Here is a 17,960-nt window from a genome sequence, read left to right on the forward strand (position 1 = left end):
CGAATGTGCGCAAGAACTTCTTTACAGTGAGGGTGACGGAGCACTGGAACAGGCTGCCCAGGGAGGTGGTGGAGTCTCCTTCTCTGGAGATATTCAAGACTCGCCTGGACGCCTACCTGTGCGACGTGGTGTAGGGAGCCTGCTTTGGCAGGGGGGTTGGACTCGATGATCTCTAGAGGTCCCTTCCAACCCCTATAATTCTGTGATTCTGTGACATTCATGATTCTCCTTCTGGTGTAATTTCCAAGTTTCTTGCTTCAAGTCCTCCAGAATGTTTCAAATCATAGGCCCACACAGTATCTATTCCCTCTCCAGTCGTATGATCTGGGATCCAGCATGGGAATGGAAAACGACAAGCAATGATTCTGGCATTACATTCAAGTTCTTCTTTGAGTTTCTTCTCCAAATCTGGCATCTGTGGAGCAGCAACAAAAAACAATTTTAAGAAACAGTATAAGCCAGAAGCATTCTCTAATTGAAGTGCCTAAGACAAGCCCAACGATTGAGGAGATATGGAAAAAAAACCAAAAACCCACACATTAGGAAAAAAAACAGAACCACAAACAAGAAGTTAAGAAAATAGTTAGATTCTAATTCATGATTTTCTTCAGTGGGGTTCTTCTCTGCAGAGCATGAGAGTTTAGCATGCTGACTTTATACTGTTTATAACACCCAAGCTGCATAAACTGTCTGTTGTATGATACACAAAAGCCAACACTTCTCATGATTTCCTGTCAAACCTTAAATCAGCTTAAATCACCTTAGAACACTCAAAATACCATGTTAGGTCAGCAATCCAAAGCAAGCATCCTGTTGGCACTATGCAGTAAAGTACTGCTGTGTTAAAGTGTAGTGAAATTTAGCTTTGTTTCCCCCTGACTATTAACACACAGACATGAGTACCTTCAGCAGTACTGTGTGGAACATCATATACTTCAGCTGAAGACCTGCCAGATACAGCTTTCCTCCATTGGCTTTTGAATCAGCTCGATTTGTGCAAAGGGATATCTCATCACTCCTCCAGAACAGAGCAATGTTCTGCTCAAATATTTTATCTTAAGTATGCCAGAAATTCCACTATGGATTGCAAGAAACGTATTAACACATTTAGACTTCAAAGGAATTGCTATCCAACCTCAGAGAGATATTTTAATCATAAAAAATAGGAAAAAAACCAACAACAACAAAAAAAAAAACAACACTACTTTATAGATCCTTTGGAAAAGGCTGATGTTATGCTTAAGCAGATCGCTATGTATCAGTTTGAAATGCCTTTCTACGAACAGTATCTATCATAACAAGTAATTACAGCAGCGAACTCGAAAATTAAAATCTATTTATTCTGATCTTTGATGTACTTTGATATAATGGCCCAACCTTTAACTATGAAAGACAGTGACATCTCACATCTCAAATTAGAAAAATATCATTAATATTTCAGCCAAAAATAATTGTATCCTTGAGCCAAAGTAGAGTTGGGCTGAAACTCGCAGTAACTTTAGATGCTATAATCATACGCTGTTTGGTATTAATATGATTTTATTGCTTTTTAAAATGTCTACATAGACATACAGTTCAGTAAAACCTTTTGTATAGCATATATGCAGTTAAAATTCAACAGAAGTTGTGAACATGAACACCTGGTAAAAATTCTGTCATCCCATCCCAAACAAATAAGTCTCTTTGCAAGCACTCATGGAAAAACAACGTCTTCCCCCAGATGCTTGCAAGAACAGAAAGGTCTCACAGTCTTCCCTAAAGATCAATACATCCCAGCTCCGTTAGCTAACCTTGGATGTGAAATAAAAGCACAGTATGACAGCATCAAATCAGACCACTACTACTATAAAAACTAACTAAAGACATCTACTGCCTTCAGTAAAAAAAAGAAAACCTAAAAATATGCATTAGTTCCTACAAAATCAATTTAGGCATTCAGAAGGCTTAGCATTCACAACTTGAAAAGTAAATTTAAAAGACACAACAAGCAAATTAATTCTCAGGAAACACAGTGGTTTGTATGTTTGGGTCTGTTACATTTCTGATGGGATTTTTGTTGGAACAATTCAGCCTGCTATTTACTGGATTTACTGAAGTTACTACTGAGCTACTCCTTACATCACACCTGTTGCTAACTTATCTCCATTTTAAACTATTACTTTTAAAATTCAGCCAGTATTTCCAGGTTATTTGTTTATTTCTAGTTTATGGAAATAGCTTTCTTCACCTGCACTTCTGCCCTTGGTGCAAATGCAGAATGTCTGACTTCAGATTCCAATCTTCACACTGCCCCCTCCTGGAATTCAAGCTAGAGAACACGCAACATTCAAACCTGGAAACATGCAGCACAAGCACTGTACTAGTTCTGACTACAATGTCACCAGAGAGAAATGAAATAGTAAAGAAGTAAAACACAGCACACTTTTACTTCAGTTTTCAACATGAGTTTAGGTGTGAATGTTCAGTAGGCATTTAATTCTAATACTGTCATACAACAGCTTGGGTTGAAAAGGACCACAATGGTCATCCAGTTTCAACCCCTCTGCTATGTGCAGGGTCACCAACCACCAGACCAGGCTGCCCAGAGCCACATCCAGCCTGGCCTTGAATGCCTCCAGGGATGGGGCATCCACAGCCTCTTCAGGCAACCTCTTTCAGTGCGTCACCACCCCCTGTGTGAAAAACTTCCTCCTAATATCTAACCGAAACCTCTGGGACCCGATGGGGTGCAACCACAGGTAAGGAGGAAGCTGGTAGAAGTGATTGCTGAACCACTCTCTATCATCTTTGAGAGGTCTTGGAGAACGAAGGAGATGCCTGAAGACTAGAGGATAGCCAATGTTACTCCGTTCTTCAAAAAGGGCAAGAAGAAAGATCTGGGTAATTACAGGCCAGTCAGCCTCACCTCTGTCCCTGGAAAGTGGCCACCCTCAGCACGTTTGCTGATGATACAAAGTTGGGAGGATTGGCTGACACATCTGAAGGCTGTGATGCCATTCAGCAAAACCTGGACAGGCTGGAGAGCTGGGTGGTAAGAAACTGGATGAGGTTTAACAAAAGGCAAGTCTTGCACCTAGGGAGGATTAATTGCATGTACCAGTACAGGCTGGGAGATGACCTGCTGGAGAAGAGAGAGACCTGGGTGCCCTGGTGGAAAACAGGTTGGCCATGTGCCCTCATGGACAAAAAGGCCAATGGCATTCTGGGGTGCATTAAAAGGAGCATTGCCAGCAGGTCAAGGGAGGTGATCCTCCCCCTCTACCCTGCCCTGGTAAGGCCTCATCTGGAGTACTGTGTCTAGATCTGGGCTATCCAGTACAAAAAAAGACAGGGATCTCTTGAAAAGAGTCCAGCGGAGGGCCACGAAGATGGTGAAGGTCCTGGAGCATCTCCCCTATGAAGAAAGGCTAAGTGAACTGGGTCTGTTTAGCCTTGAGAAAAGCAGACTGAGAGGGGACCTGATCCTCCTGGATCCTACCTGTGTGACCTGGTGTAGGGAACCTGCTTTGGCAGGGGGATTGAACTCAATGATCTCTTGAGTTCCCTTCCAACCCCTATGATTCTGTGATTCTCTCCTGTCTCAATTTCTTTACTAAGAAACAAAAAGCAAAGAGCAGGGAAACATCCCTATGCTTCTCAGCACATACACCTTCCTATTGCTACCCCACAAATACTATCAGTGTATGTTGCACAGCATGGCATCACATAGAGCTTGGCAGCCATTTCATTCCACATCTGCCCCAGCAGAAAAATGAGCGATACTTCCATTTCATTTCTGTGTAGGCATTCAACCTACATAGAAAGCACTAATAAAAAAAAAAAAAAAAAAAAAAAAAACAAACCTATATATATATATATATCAAAATAGCAAATCTTAACATTATTTTTCCCCTTTTCTAGTAAAAAGATAAAAAGAACTAAATAAAGCTGAAAGCCAAAGTAAAAGAAAACCCTGACTGATCAAATATACCAAATAAACAGCATCTATACAACAATATCTCAGCAATCTCAAATAACCCATTTTCACCAGAGATGGGATCAACATAAGCTACAAAGCTCTCCTAAGAAGAATATGTGCCTTTATACATGCTACAATTGAAGTATCTGTCTCCCTTCCTAAACCCTCACAGCCTACCATGGACAGGGGATTATTTCAGTACATTATCTGCTAGCCTGATTTGAGGGATAGCATTTTTGGATAACACAATGGAAGTTCAACACTGCATAGTAACAAGTCCACAGGAAGAAGCTGTAAACAGTTCCCTTGCTCTATCTCCCTGCAAACATTCCACTTCCTTCCAGCATGAAGCACTGAAATTTTGAAGAACCGATCTATCACCTTCTCAAAGCAACTTCAGCACAGCAGTTTTCATTTTACTTCTGACCTTCCCTAATGGACAGTAAAGACAGCTCCAGTCTGTATATTGCTACAAGCTTTATCAGGTTTTCTCATGGGCACAACCAAAACAAAATACCTAGCTATTAGGGCTACCTTTGACATTTTGTAGGTTAATTTGCTTTGCAGATGAATTGGTTTTAAAGTATTTAAACAATGCAAAATCAATAAGCTTACCATTTGAGGTACCCCAAAAACAACAACATTCGTATAACGTGAAAAAGAAACCTAGAAAAAAAATACATAACAGATGTTAAAAATAAATATGAAATACAAACAAAAAACCCAGCATTTATACTTTCAAAAGTTATCACTTTTTTTCTTTTTTTACTGCAAACCCTCTAACTACAGGCCTTTTAACAGGTACTTAGTCCAAAAAATATCAAGAACTGAGATTCTGTATCAACTTCATGTGAAATGAATTTCCATATACAGACTGCTTTATAATGCTGCGTACTAGAAAACTACAGCCTGGTCAAGAATATGACATCAGTTCCAGGAGGACAAGAAAATCTTTGTGGGATCTCACTCACTGCTAAGTTTTGCCAGAACTCCTGTATGTACTGAGGTAACTTATGCTTATCCCATTTTGTTAAACGTGAGCTAGAAACTGAAGTTTCCCATTCCAGTGCCTGGGTTCTTCTCACCAGTACCCAGTTTTCCAACACTCCTCTCCTGAAGAGAGATAAAAAGCATACATTCACACTCGTTCACCAAATTCCTTGCATTCACTTTATCAATTATGAAATACCACTTAAGGACTGATAGGGATAGCTGGAGAGAAATAGACAAATACAACAACAAAGCCTAACTGAAGAAGCAATTTTGACTTGAATGACTGAACACTGCAAATAAAAATCTCAACTGCCCCTTAGCTTAAAGCAACACTCAAAATCACGTAACACGTTGAACAGAAGAACACACATCTAAGACAATAGCAAATTAGGCTTGTGCGTTACTGACTCAACAGAAAAGGGTCTCAGGGAAGCTTGACATTACAGCAGACTCCATCACTCAACACACAGAAGTAAAACACAGTATGCTCAAGGAGCCTGTGCAAGTGCAGCAAGACACTGAAGCACAAAAGTAGCAAAGCACTGTGTTATGTGGTGGCTTTTGCCTCTACAGTCTAAGCACTCTTCCCAAAGACCAGTACAGCAATCCATGATCAGACAGCATCTCAGTTCGTTCAAGAATGTAACCTCAAAATCAAGTAAATCTCTCAGATGTCCCAGATTCATCCTTAGCTTCTTCACCACTTACCTTCCATAGATCTGAAATATAAAACTTGGCGTTGTGATGCACCCCGTCCCTCCAAGCACGGTATCTGGAGTACCAGACTAACCAGGGATTTAACTCATAACCAACAGCTTCAAATCCCTTTTTTGCAGCTGCTATCACCTACAAGGAAGAAAAGAAACCTTCACTTATGATCAGAGAAAGAGCCAGAAAGTACATTCACCTCAATACATAAAAGAAAGGAGACTTTGTTATAATGCAAATCAGAGGAATGCACTTCAGTAAGTAATCAGATTTTATTTCCTAAGAGATTAGTAGCATAGCAAACAAAAATTCAAACCATATTTCACTGTTGTGACAAATCCCATTGAAACTGATATTGATACAAACAAAATAAGTCACTTAAACAGGCACAGGATGAAGCTGTGAGCTTATAGTACACCAAAGTTAAACTTAACATATTTATGATACCACCTTTGATTTAAAGAGTACTAAAACTGACCATGAAGACAGTGTAACACACAGGCAGATGTGCTCAGAGCATTTAACCTTGTTGAGAAGCAATGATAGGCAGGCATTTGATAGGTCATTTTGGATTTCATGCCGGGACCTTTGAATTAAATCTTAAGATTCAAAACTGGTGAACTGTATAGCAAATGACTGCAAAAACAGATCAAAACTTGCTGATTTTATAGGGATCTTTTGTTTGTTAAGGTAAATGCTAACTAAAAAGGCACTAGTTTTTAGAAACATTTAAAAACCTAACCTTCGGTCATAATTTTAAAGCCTGTGCCAAGTTCTAATCAGGAAAAGGCTGATTAGTTACAAATTACAGAACAAACAAGGTAGAATCAGGAAGAAATACAAGTTGTTTTTTTTTCCACACAGCATCCCATGTCTTATCTGCCCAAGATGCTTCACGCTATTAAAATAAAGCTCCTTCCATCATGCACACCAATTTGCAAATACGCTGAAACAACATTTTTACCATGCATAAATGAAGATATGGTCATATTAACCCACAGATAACATGAGTAGGTGCTAAATACCTAAGAACACATGAACAGCAGCTCAACTTTCTGCAACATAGATGCACTAAGGCAACACCCAGCATCCAGTTTTAGGCACCTGGCCTTCCAAGTAGTCTTCAGTTTCCAGTGATGTGTGTATGCATGCATTTTAATATGCATACACACACACAAATCAGATGCCTCAGATGCTCAGGTACTTTATACATACACATATACACGCTCAAATTATGTGCATCAGATGAGGGTTAAGAGCCAAAATGCTGACTAGAAAGAACATGCAGGAAATGCAATCCTCTCATACCAATGTTCTTTTCTCTGTTTGTCACACAGGCCCAAATCCTTCACGGATTCTGATTTCCAAATCAAACTTTTCAGTACGGACAAATAGTCGAACCGTTCACATGAAACATGGACAAAGACAGCATTCAAGAACTACCTGTTCTCTTTCACCACTTTGAAAAGGGGCAGCCAGCACTACACAAAGATGTGATGCCTATAGCTTTAATGACACCATGACATTTATTTTTTCCAACCCGCCATTCATTTCTCATTCTCTTTTGTTGTGCTATCACTTTTATACAGTAAGGACATAGCTACAGTTCCAAAAGGGGAGGGCTGTTTAAGCTCACAGCCTCTTGTATTACAGCTATAAACCTACACAGAATACAACTCCTAGGGAAACACAACGCCAATACTTTAACTATATCTTTTTACGTGAACAGCATAATTCTTTCCAAGGAACAAGATAAGGTTATAATTCTAAACACCGCTTTGTCAAGCTGAGGGTAAGAAAGGAACAGAACTATTGATCGCTTGCCCAACCCAAACGTAAACCATTCTGGGGTTTGAATGGAACTCAAAAACAGTGGATGCCAGGGAGAAAATACTCATAAAATAGGAGAAAGCAGGTAGCAGCTGGAGTATTTACCACATATTTGAGAAGGAAGATGTCTGTGACTTACAATACGGCCATCCCCGCTACCGATGTCAACTACAGTGCCTCTTCTGCCTTGTAACATTTTCAGGACGTTCTCGATCTGAGCTGAAGTTGCAGGAACAAATGGCAGGCAGACTCTCCTCAGAGCTGGAGCCACAAAGGGGGTGACAACTGCGTACAGTGCCACCAGGGTCCCACCGACACCACCCACGATCCACAGCCCCCAGCGCCTTCGTCTCGAGCCATCCTCAGAGCCTGCTGGCAAGGGGCTTTCTACTGTTGGGGCACTGGGCATCACACCTGTAGGCAGACGTAGCACCATGGCGAGATTTACTGACTGCTTCCTGAAGAACAGAAAAAGCAACGTATCACTGTACCAAAAGATGTGAGACACTGGGAGCACAATAAGCCTTTTGACTCTTAGCTGATTTCTAGGCAACAGATTCGTGTTTTTAATCAGCTGAAGTGCTAGGCTATCTTTCTGTGAAGAGTGGGAAGCAGCTGGTGTTTAAGCCCAAGGAGACTGCAGAGCCTCCTTCTCTGGAGATAGTCAACACCAGAGATGCTCTACCAGGCAATACACAGAAGAGGGTCGGCTTTAGCAGGGGGCTGGACTAGACGGCCTGCACAGGACCCCGACAAGAACAAGAAGCCGGCACCCCCCGCTACACTAATCGGGGGACCGCCTGCAGCAGTACTTATGAAGAGGACAATACCATCCCAACATGGCGGGGGGAGGGAGCGCAGGGGCGCTCTTCTGACTGCGCTCCAGAAAGCGGGGAGAAGAGAGAAGGCACCTTTCTGAACCCTCGATGTGTCCGTTCGCACTCCTTCGCTTCACGCCACTGCGGTGCAGGCCGCTTAGCTCCTGTACTCAGCCAAAGGATATCCCCTTTCCGCCTCCCCCCCACCCCCCGCGCTAGTGGACAGGGCCACACAGCGCCGCGCCGCTCCCACAGCCTCAGATGGTTCCAGAACGCTCTAACCCAGGCACCATATAGCTCCCACCGGCAAACAAGTCTCGGGGCGCTTCTCTGCGCAGGCGCGGCGCTAGGAGCGGGTGAGCGTGCTGACGTCACGGCGCGGCGGGCGCGGCGGGATCCGGCTTGTGCTCGGGGTGGGCGCTGCTGCAGCCATGTCGGCCATGGGGACGCTGGCGTTTGATGAGTATGGGCGACCTTTCCTCATCCTCAAGGACCAAGAGCGCAAGACGCGTCTTATGGGACTCGAGGCTCTCAAGGTGAGCGAGCGGGCGGACGGGCCCGGGATCTGCCTGTAGAGGGGGGGCCTTGCTGGGCCATGCTGCCATGCCGCCGTTAGGGGCGGGGGCCGCTAGGCCGTGTACGGCCGACTGCGTGCTTGATCTATCTTCAGCCACACGCGGCTCTCCCCAGTGAGCTTACAGCCTCTAAGTTACCTTAGTGTTAAGGTTTGGGGGTGCGCAGCCACTTACCTTTTTTCTCCGTTGTTTTGCAGTCTCACATCATGGCAGCAAAGGCTGTGGCGAGTACTCTGAGAACGTCCCTTGGGCCCAACGGTAACAATGAAATTACTGTATTCGTTCTTTCCTGCTACTTGTTTTCTGTAGATTTTTATCTTTTTCACTCACTTTTTTGAGGTTTTTTTGTTTGTTTGTTTGTTTTTTGTCAGGCTTGGATAAGATGATGGTGGACAAAGATGGTGAGGTGACAGTGACAAATGATGGAGCCACCATCCTGAACATGATGGACGTGGATCACCAGATAGCCAAGCTTATGGTGGAACTGGCCAAATCTCAGGATGATGAGATTGGGGATGGAACCACTGGAGTCGTGGGTAAGGGCAGGTTATGCTTAATCGTAGAACCATAAAACGGATTGGGTTGAAAGGGGCCTTTAAGGGTCATGAAGCTCCAATCCCCGTGCAGCAGGCAGGGCTGCCAGCCTACAAATCTCATGCAAGACCAGGCTGCCCAGGGCCCCATCCAACCTGGCCTTGAAAACCTCCAGGGACAGGGCATCCACAGTGTCTCTGGGCAGCCTGTGCCAGCACCTCACCACTCTCATAGCAGAGAACTTCCCCCCCCGATATCCAACCTAAATCTTCCCTTAATGTGAGCTTTCCAGTTATATAGTCATACTTTCAAATGTATTTTAAGGGGAAAAGTAGTTTTCCCATAGTGTATTTACTGCTTTGGTACTCTTCTTGGTTTCTTATTTGGAGCATTTTAATTATGCATTTTAATTATAAAGATGCTTTTGTAATTTTTTTTTTTTTTCCTGTGATTGTGTTTGAACTTAGCATTAAAAGCGTTTGTCTAGATTTATTTTCATTACTTTTTTCCATAGTGGTCACTATTGGCTTCTGTGTTTCTCTGGTCTAAATAGTGCAATTTTCTTAGTGAATATGGACTTGGTGGTACCATTCTTATTGCCTGATAAACCTCAAACAATTAAAATACAGTAGAAAAAAAATCTAAAGGCATACTTACTAAACTCCTGATGATGTATGAGATATCATGCCCCCATCTCTGCAAGAGTAAATGTTTGTTTGTTTGTGAATTCTTTACAGTTCTGGCTGGAGCATTATTGGAACAGGCTGAACAATTACTAGATCGTGGTATTCACCCTATCAGAATAGCTGATGGTTATGAGCAGGCAGCTCGCATTGCTGTTGAGCATCTAGACAAAATCAGCGACAGCTTTCCAGTTGATCCACAGAACATTGAACCTCTGATCCAGACAGCAAAGACCACGCTTGGATCTAAAGTGTAAGTTTTATATAAAAGCTTAATGAAAGTGTGTATATTTTCTATACATACTCTTTGGTTGAAAAAAGAAGTGTTTTGATGGATCATTACATTGTTTTTGTTATTGGAGAAGCTGCTTAAGGCTTTATTATGTTTGACTGGAGCTAATTTCTCAAAAAATTCATATTTCTGGAGAAGAAATTGTGAAGCCCGTATTCTCAAAGGGGCGATTTTGTGAAATTAAACAGCTACAAAATCATTTTCATTCTACCCATTCTGTTCTGTATTACTGCTTTTGCTTTATACGATTTTTTTGCTATGCAGTATAGACTGGATCAGCATCAGACTCATTTCTCAGTTGTATGTGATTCTTTAGGGACTAGCTTTTTAAGATACCGTTGTGGGGTCTGTATGTAAAATTATAGGAAAGAATTGAGAAGACATAAAAATATAGAGGGGGGGATCTGCTATTTTTAATTACTCCAAGACAGAAGTTTTTATGAAGTGCAGTTTATGATTGTCATCTTGTGACACATTGTAAGACCTTCCTTGGGAGACCTGTCTTAACAGTGGTTTCTGTGACTTGATTGCTTTGAGTAATAGTCAGTTCTCCCTACTTGTCTATGTTTGCAAAGAGTACATAGACAAACTGTTTGATTTCTGTCATAGGTAGTATGTTCATGTTCCTGTGCATCAATGAGCTGGATGCATTTTCTTCACACAGCAAACAAAATACGTTAGCTATAGTAATACATGTCCTTTTTCTGTTCAGAATTGATGGAATCTGTTTCTTCTGAATGTGCAAATATAACACAACTTGACTGTGTTTTTTTTAAATGTAGAGTGAACCGTTGTCACAGACAAATGGCAGAAATTGCTGTGAATGCTGTACTGACAGTAGCGGATATGGAGCGTAAAGATGTTGATTTTGAGCTGATCAAAGTACAAGGCAAAGTGGGAGGCAGACTTGAAGATACGCAGCTGGTAAAGGGAGTGATCGTGGATAAAGATTTCAGTCATCCCCAGATGCCTAAGGTGAGTGAATCCTGTGTCTACATCTCATCTGTAACAGTTTAAATAACATTTAACAAGTAGCATATAGGTTACACTGTGAAAAGGAAGGCTAGAGGAAAGTATCAGTCATACACACTGTCAGTGTCAGTGAAAGTGAGTGGGTAGTATTTTCAATCTCCACTGTGGATAGGAAGCTTTCATCTTTTTTAAACGTCTAATATTTAAAATAAATGACTGAAGGCTGATGAGTGCTTAAATGTTTGTGTCCTGAAGCTGTGGAATTGCTTTTATGTTAAACTTCAGATGAAACTGAGTATAACTGGCTTCACTTTAGAATCACTTAAATGATCATCAAGGATCCAACAGTCCCTGCTTTTTTAAAGATAACATTTGTGCATTGCGCAAATACAAATAGGAGGAGTGACTGTCATCAAACTGCAACTTTTTATTATTGTACAGGAACTTAAAGATGCGAAAATTGCAATCCTGACTTGCCCATTCGAACCACCAAAGCCTAAAACCAAGCATAAGCTTGATGTCACATCTGTAGACGATTACAAGGCACTGCAGAAATATGAAAAAGAGAAGTTTGAAGAGATGGTGAAGCAGGTAGAGTCTTCAGAATTGTGTTTCTATTTGTAGTTTTTTCATAGCCTTTACACAAAACAGCATAGTGCATCAGTTTGTCTCTACAGGTAAGCTAATAATCCAGAAAAGAGGCAACATGTAAGTAGTTCGAAGTATATGAATGAAAGTTAAGTGTATCTAAGTAACAGATAACACTCTAGTTTGACGTTTGCTTTCATTTCTTTCTATGCCTTCATGTACAGATATACATGTCTTCTTCAGACTTATGTTTTGAAAAAAGTAGAGCTAAAACAACAAAGAAACGTGTTCATGAAATGCCTCGTTTTTGTGTTAGTGCTGATGGTTATCACTTCGTGCTGCTTTCAGATTAAAGACACTGGTGCAAACCTTGCTATTTGCCAGTGGGGTTTTGATGATGAGGCAAACCACTTGCTGCTTCAGAATGAGCTGCCTGCTGTTCGTTGGGTTGGTGGACCCGAAATAGAAGTAAGTAAAATCTTCCCAAACTGGGATTTTTACCAGATCTCAAACCTTTGTTGAGTAATTTGCTGTACAAATTAAAAGTTTGTGCTTTCTGAGTAGAATTACATTATTATTATGTAGTATTGGCACGTACTGAAGCAAAATCACTAGGGATCTGTCTGTGGAAAGAAGCTGGAGTTAATGGGATTGTGGTGTGTATTGCAGTCCATGCATATTGCTCCTTACAGGTTATACGTGGCTAGGAGCGGTTTTACTTTGTGTCTTGTTTTAGAATCAGTGCATTGCCTGATGGGAAGGTAACTTTGTTGGAGATATTGGACTAGCTTTACCTTATTAAAATAATTATGGAAAAGTCTTCTCCAAATAATGGAGTTTTTTAATTCTAGTTAATCGCCATTGCAACCGGAGGACGCATCGTTCCTCGTTTCTGTGAACTCACACCTGAGAAACTGGGTTTTGCTGGTATTGTCAGAGAGATCTCCTTTGGCACAACAAAGGACAGAATGCTTGTCATCGAACAGTGCCAGAATTCTAGAGCTGTGACCATTTTCATCAGAGGAGGAAATAAAATGGTAAGACCCTTGGTTTCTGTCCTGGTTTCCTCCTAGTAGCTGGTATGGTGATAGTTTTTGGATGTAGGGAACTAATTCGCATAACACACTGATGTTCTCCTTGTTGCTTTGTGGTTCTGAACAGAACCAAGGACTTCCCTGCTTTTCACACTACCCTGCCAGCAAGGGGCTGAGGCAGCACAAGGAGTTGGGAAGTGACAGAACCAGGACAGCTGACCCAAACTGTCTAAAGGGATGTCATATACTGAATGGCATCATGTGGAGCTGAAAGCTGGGGAGGTAACCCATGGAGGGCTGCTGTTCAGGGACTGGCTAGGCTTTAGTCAGTGTGTAGGGAGCAGTTACTTTGTGCACTACTTCTGTTTACTCTTTGTTATTACTGCTTTATATTTTTTTCCTCTTCTTTCTTTTCTTACTAAATTTAGCTGTTTGCACGCTGAAGAACTTGAGGGTGCCCTGCTGGGTTAAGTCACAGCTGCTAGTTAGTAATGTTTTATACATACGTTGCTGAATACATAGTCTCTTTCACTTTAGGAGCCTATTAACTTCCATTCATTTTGTCTAAGCTTTACCTGCAGTGTGGAATAATTTATGGGGTTTGTAGGCAATGGTGTTTGTGTTCAAGTCACTTGTTAAGAGTCACATCCATGTTTTTGGATGAAAATTTTGTTTTCTTACTGGACCATGTAGTTAATAGATAGAGAAACGATTTTTGGTCTCTCATTTCCTTCATGGGAGAGTCACTTTCATGGGTGAATATGTATTTTTGCAAGATTATATTTTATTATATACTTACGTTGCTTGTTCTGGTTCAAAATGTCTTAAAATGTGAGTTTTCATGCTTCTCTGCTTAATTTGGTTATTGGCTGAATTGTTAGTGTGAAATGATTTGTATTGTATGTTATTATAGCTTAAGTCCTACTTTGAGTCAAAAAGTTGGGAAGAAATAAACTGCTGGAAGAGGTTTTTAAGGAAAACAATGCTTCATAAAGGCTAATATTAACTTGTTAAATCCTTCTACATCTATTGCACTCTAGTAGTTGACACTATGTGCAAGGAGAAAATAATGCTGGTGCTTAAATTTGTGGGTTTTGTCTTGGAAATGTGTAAGACTGAAAAAAATGATCTAAGTTTTCGTAATTGGAATTTATAGGTACAACAAATAGCACTGAAATGCGTGTATTTTGCATTCCTTCTCTGCCACTAGGTATTGTAGCATTTCTTATTTTGACATAATATGATGTAGCATTAGTAGAGCCATAGAGATCCTGTCACAGAATCATAGAATGGCCTGGGTTGAAAAGGACTACAATGCTCATCTAGTTTCAACCCCCCTGCTATGTTGCAGGGTTGCCAACCACCTGACCAGGCTGCCCAGAGCCACATCCAGCCTGGCCTTGAATGCCTCCAGGGATGGGGCATCCACAACCTCCTTGGGCAACCTGTTCCAGTGCGTCACCACCCTCTGCATGGAAAAACTTCTTCCTAATATCTAACTTAAACCTCCTGTCTCAGTTTAAAACCATTCCTTCTTGTCCTATCACTGTCCATCCCTGTTAACAGCCATTCCTGTTTATATGCTCCCTTCAAGTATTGGAAGGTCAATCATTTACTTGCATTCTTTTTTTTCGCATATTAGGAAATGCATCTCCATATTCTCCACTCGTGTGTAGTATGAAGTATGTGCTATTGTATCGTTTCAGATTATTGAAGAAGCAAAGCGATCTCTTCACGACGCTCTGTGTGTGATCCGGAATCTCGTTCGCGATAACCGCATTGTGTATGGTGGTGGTGCAGCTGAAATTTCATGTGCCTTGGCAGTCAGTGAAGCAGCAGATAAGGTAGGGAAGGAGCACTGACAGATTTCTCTTAATTTCCATAGGGGGAAAAAAAGAGACTAAGACCATCTGAAGGGCTCCTAAAGAAAAAAAACTTTAGAGAGTTTCCAGAAAATGCATATTATGGAACTTCCTGACATTCACTAATAACCAGTATTAAAGTTCTGCTTCGCCCCTTTGTAGAAGCATTGCAAGTACTTTTTTGGATAAGAGCAGTATAAAATGGTTTTTATTTGCAGGCAGTTAAGCAGAATGCTCTGTCAGTTATTGGGGTGAATACTGTGAAAAAAACTGCATGCGTATTCTAGTGCAGCTGTGCACTTTTGCTCAATGCAGAAATAAAAGCTGTATCACTTTTTATTTCCTAGTGCCCATCTTTGGAACAGTATGCTATGAGGGCGTTTGCAGATGCCCTGGAGGTAATCCCCATGGCCCTTTCGGAGAACAGTGGAATGAATCCAATTCAGACAATGACTGAAGTACGGGCTAGGCAAGTGAAGGAAAACAATCCCGCTCTTGGCATCGACTGTTTGCAGAAAGGAACAAATGGTGAGAAGTATAATGTGGAGAAGAGGGAACATAACGGGGTTTCCTTCCCTCGAAATCTGAAAGCTTTCATTTTATCAGCTCTCTTATTTTTTCTTTTATTTTCCAATATTTCTGTTAGAATTACGAAGTGTTTGACCTTACCTCGTAAGTTGGAGTGGGGGTGGAGAGATAAATGATGTACAACAGGAAGAAAATCTTTTAACTGCCAGATTTAAGACATCAGTGTATGGACGTTTCTATTCATCTGAACTTTAGACTGTTCAGATTCTTATTCTGCCATTTATTTATAGGAGGAAAAAAGGAGATTTTGAAACATCAGGTGTTGTGCTTATGTAAATACATAACAGCTGATTGATATTTCTGTATCGTGGCTCTTCAACTTTCAGCTGGCTGCTCTACTCTTAGGATGCTTCTGATATCTGTGCACAGAAATGCAGGAAGGTGAAGTAACAACCGAGGAAGACTTAGCTGTAATAAGAGTTTGGGTTTAATGTTCCGAGATCTTTGTTAAGAGCCCTGGCTTAAAACTGTAGTTGATACTAATTCATTATGATTGCGAAGAGAAATAATTTTATTCCATTCAAAATTAACATAGAAAATAACTGTCTCAGGTAAATAGTACATTTGGGTTTGAGGGAGGTCTCTAATGCTTTCGTATCTTCTTTTTTAACAGATATGAAACAGCAACATGTTATAGAAACCTTGATTGGTAAGAAACAACAGATTTCTCTGGCAACTCAGGTCGTTAGAATGATTCTGAAGATCGATGATATCCGTAGGCCTGGAGAATCTGAAGAGTAAAGGTTGAAAATGATGGAGAGTTAAGGGGGCCACAGCAGTAGCGAAGACGGTAGTACTCTGATGCTTCATCTTCAGCTATTTATTTTGGACACTGTTTCAGATACTGTAATGGCTAATGGTTGGAAATAAAATGCAATTTAGCACCGATGGTTTCAAGCCTTGTTTCAGAACTGTCATTGCGTCTTGTCGTAGGCAGTTGTAAATATTCTTAGGAAAAACATTCTGAATGTGTAGCGGGGGGAGAGACGTGGATAATGCTGATGGTTTCATATCTTGGTGGGTAGCAATGGTGATAGGAGAACGGTTGGACTAGATGGTCCTGTAGGTCCTTTCCAACCTTGTGATTCCATGCATTAATAGTATTTCATACATCCTTTTCCATTGTTCCTGCAGTTAATTTCTTTTACTGCTTGTGAGCAAAGCCCACTGATTTCCATTTCAAGTCTGTCACTTTTTAGTGCACAAAGCTGAAAATAATTGTAGCCTCCAGGAATTCTAACATGCTAAACATGCTGATTATGTAGTTTACATTTGGAGATTTAAGGTACCATGTAACATGTTTCAAGTTGCTTGAAAGTTGCACAAATCTTTGACTTGTGATGCTGAATAGAAGCTGCTTAAACAGCCTTGGAGCATTCCCAGATCTTGACAGCCTTGGGTTCTTTCAGTGTTAGAGCCATTTGAATCGTGGCATGAATGAACACTGCATTATGAGAAACGAGCTAAATGAACGGCTCTATACCATATATGAAATATGTGCCACAGGGCGTTGCAGTGCCATTCTGAAAGGGTTTAGGAAGATGATAATCTTACTTGATCCTTGCAGAATCTTCGGACAGCTTATCTGAGTAGTTTCTTTGGCATGTTAACACAATAGAAGCTTCACCTATTAGCTGTTTCAGATACATATTTTTATTCAACATGTTTTAGAAGACCTGGTTAGTTTTAAATGTGGGATGCCCAGGAGGAAGAGCAAAGCTGGACACCCAGCTCAGTTTGCAATTGAACATTCTGGCTGCTTGACAGATGTGAAGGAAAGAGGGCTCTGTGCAGCAGCACTGCCACTGGGGGGGGAGAAAGCTGTGCCAGTGCTCTGCTCTATGTGTGTTGCATTGATTCACAGCAACTTGAAGCTTGCAGACAGTAACATAGACCAGATCATTCCCAGTTCCAGAAAGACTTGCAGCCCAGCAGGCTGGGAGGCTCAGGGGGTGTTGAAACTTGTTAAGATTTGTAAGCTTGGTTTTGGGGTGGAGGAGTTTTACTTCAGTCCAGAAGCCTCAGGAACAGGGAAAAGGTGATCCTGCTGCTCATTCATCTGACTTAAGGAAACAAAAGTCTCTGTATGTGTGTAAATATTATCTTAAATGAGACCTTCATGTGGAGTATTAGGAGACTGGTAGTGGAACACTGACAGAACTCTGAAAATGAGGGTTTTTCCTGAGGCTTTTACTAATGGTTTTCAAAATAACATGTAGCATTATCACCTGTGTTGTCTAATGCGTATGTTTAGTTGACATTTCAGTTTTGCATAGGTCATTGGAGGACAGCGACATGCAACTGGAGAGCATTAAACCAGATTATTGAAGCCAGCGCAGTTCAAGGTCGTATGCATTCAAGACTGGAGTAATTGTGCCTGCTGTTTTGTTTAACCACAAACCCACTGTTATGATTTGGGGCTGAATCTTATCCGTGGGAGATAAGCACTGATAGTGAAATGGGGTGTTTCATTGGCCTTCAAGTTCTTCCATTAACCTAGCAAAATGCAGGGCTCACCACTGGAG

At 41.2% G+C, this 17,960-nt stretch overlaps 2 protein-coding genes across 7 annotated transcripts; one reads left to right on the plus strand and one right to left on the minus strand.

The window, feature by feature from the left end:
- Window positions 1-217: 217 nt before the first annotated feature.
- On the minus strand, window positions 218-8,681 carry ATPSCKMT (ATP synthase c subunit lysine N-methyltransferase). 6 transcript variants are annotated; one of them, XM_072328226.1, is made up of 5 exons: window positions 8,598-8,681; window positions 7,629-7,947; window positions 5,660-5,797; window positions 4,574-4,624; window positions 218-415 (listed from the first exon to the last, which is right to left on the minus strand). In XM_072328226.1, the coding sequence occupies exons 2-5, from the start codon at window positions 7,923-7,925 to the stop codon at window positions 218-220; spliced, it is 684 nt and encodes a 227-aa protein (XP_072184327.1). In that variant the 5' UTR covers window positions 7,926-7,947; window positions 8,598-8,681. The 6 variants fall into 6 exon arrangements, with proteins under 6 accessions (XP_072184327.1, XP_072184330.1, XP_072184329.1 ...); XM_072328229.1 differs by having other exon boundaries at window positions 7,629-7,903; window positions 8,598-8,632; XM_072328228.1 differs by lacking the exon at window positions 8,598-8,681 and adding an exon at window positions 8,401-8,528 and having other exon boundaries at window positions 7,629-7,903.
- Window positions 8,682-8,709: 28 nt separating this feature from the next.
- CCT5 (chaperonin containing TCP1 subunit 5) lies at window positions 8,710-16,323 on the plus strand. The gene is made up of 11 exons (XM_072328224.1): window positions 8,710-8,843; window positions 9,080-9,140; window positions 9,254-9,418; window positions 10,154-10,352; window positions 11,174-11,366; window positions 11,805-11,954; window positions 12,300-12,419; window positions 12,803-12,988; window positions 14,692-14,829; window positions 15,195-15,375; window positions 16,049-16,323. Exons 1-11 carry the CDS (start codon window positions 8,739-8,741, stop codon window positions 16,174-16,176), a joined length of 1,626 nt encoding a protein of 541 aa, XP_072184325.1. The 5' UTR covers window positions 8,710-8,738; the 3' UTR covers window positions 16,177-16,323.
- The last annotated feature ends 1,637 nt before the right edge of the window (window positions 16,324-17,960 follow it).

This window comes from Excalfactoria chinensis, chromosome 2 (assembly GCF_039878825.1).
Source record: "Excalfactoria chinensis isolate bCotChi1 chromosome 2, bCotChi1.hap2, whole genome shotgun sequence".
Classification (NCBI taxonomy): domain Eukaryota; kingdom Metazoa; phylum Chordata; class Aves; order Galliformes; family Phasianidae; genus Excalfactoria; species Excalfactoria chinensis.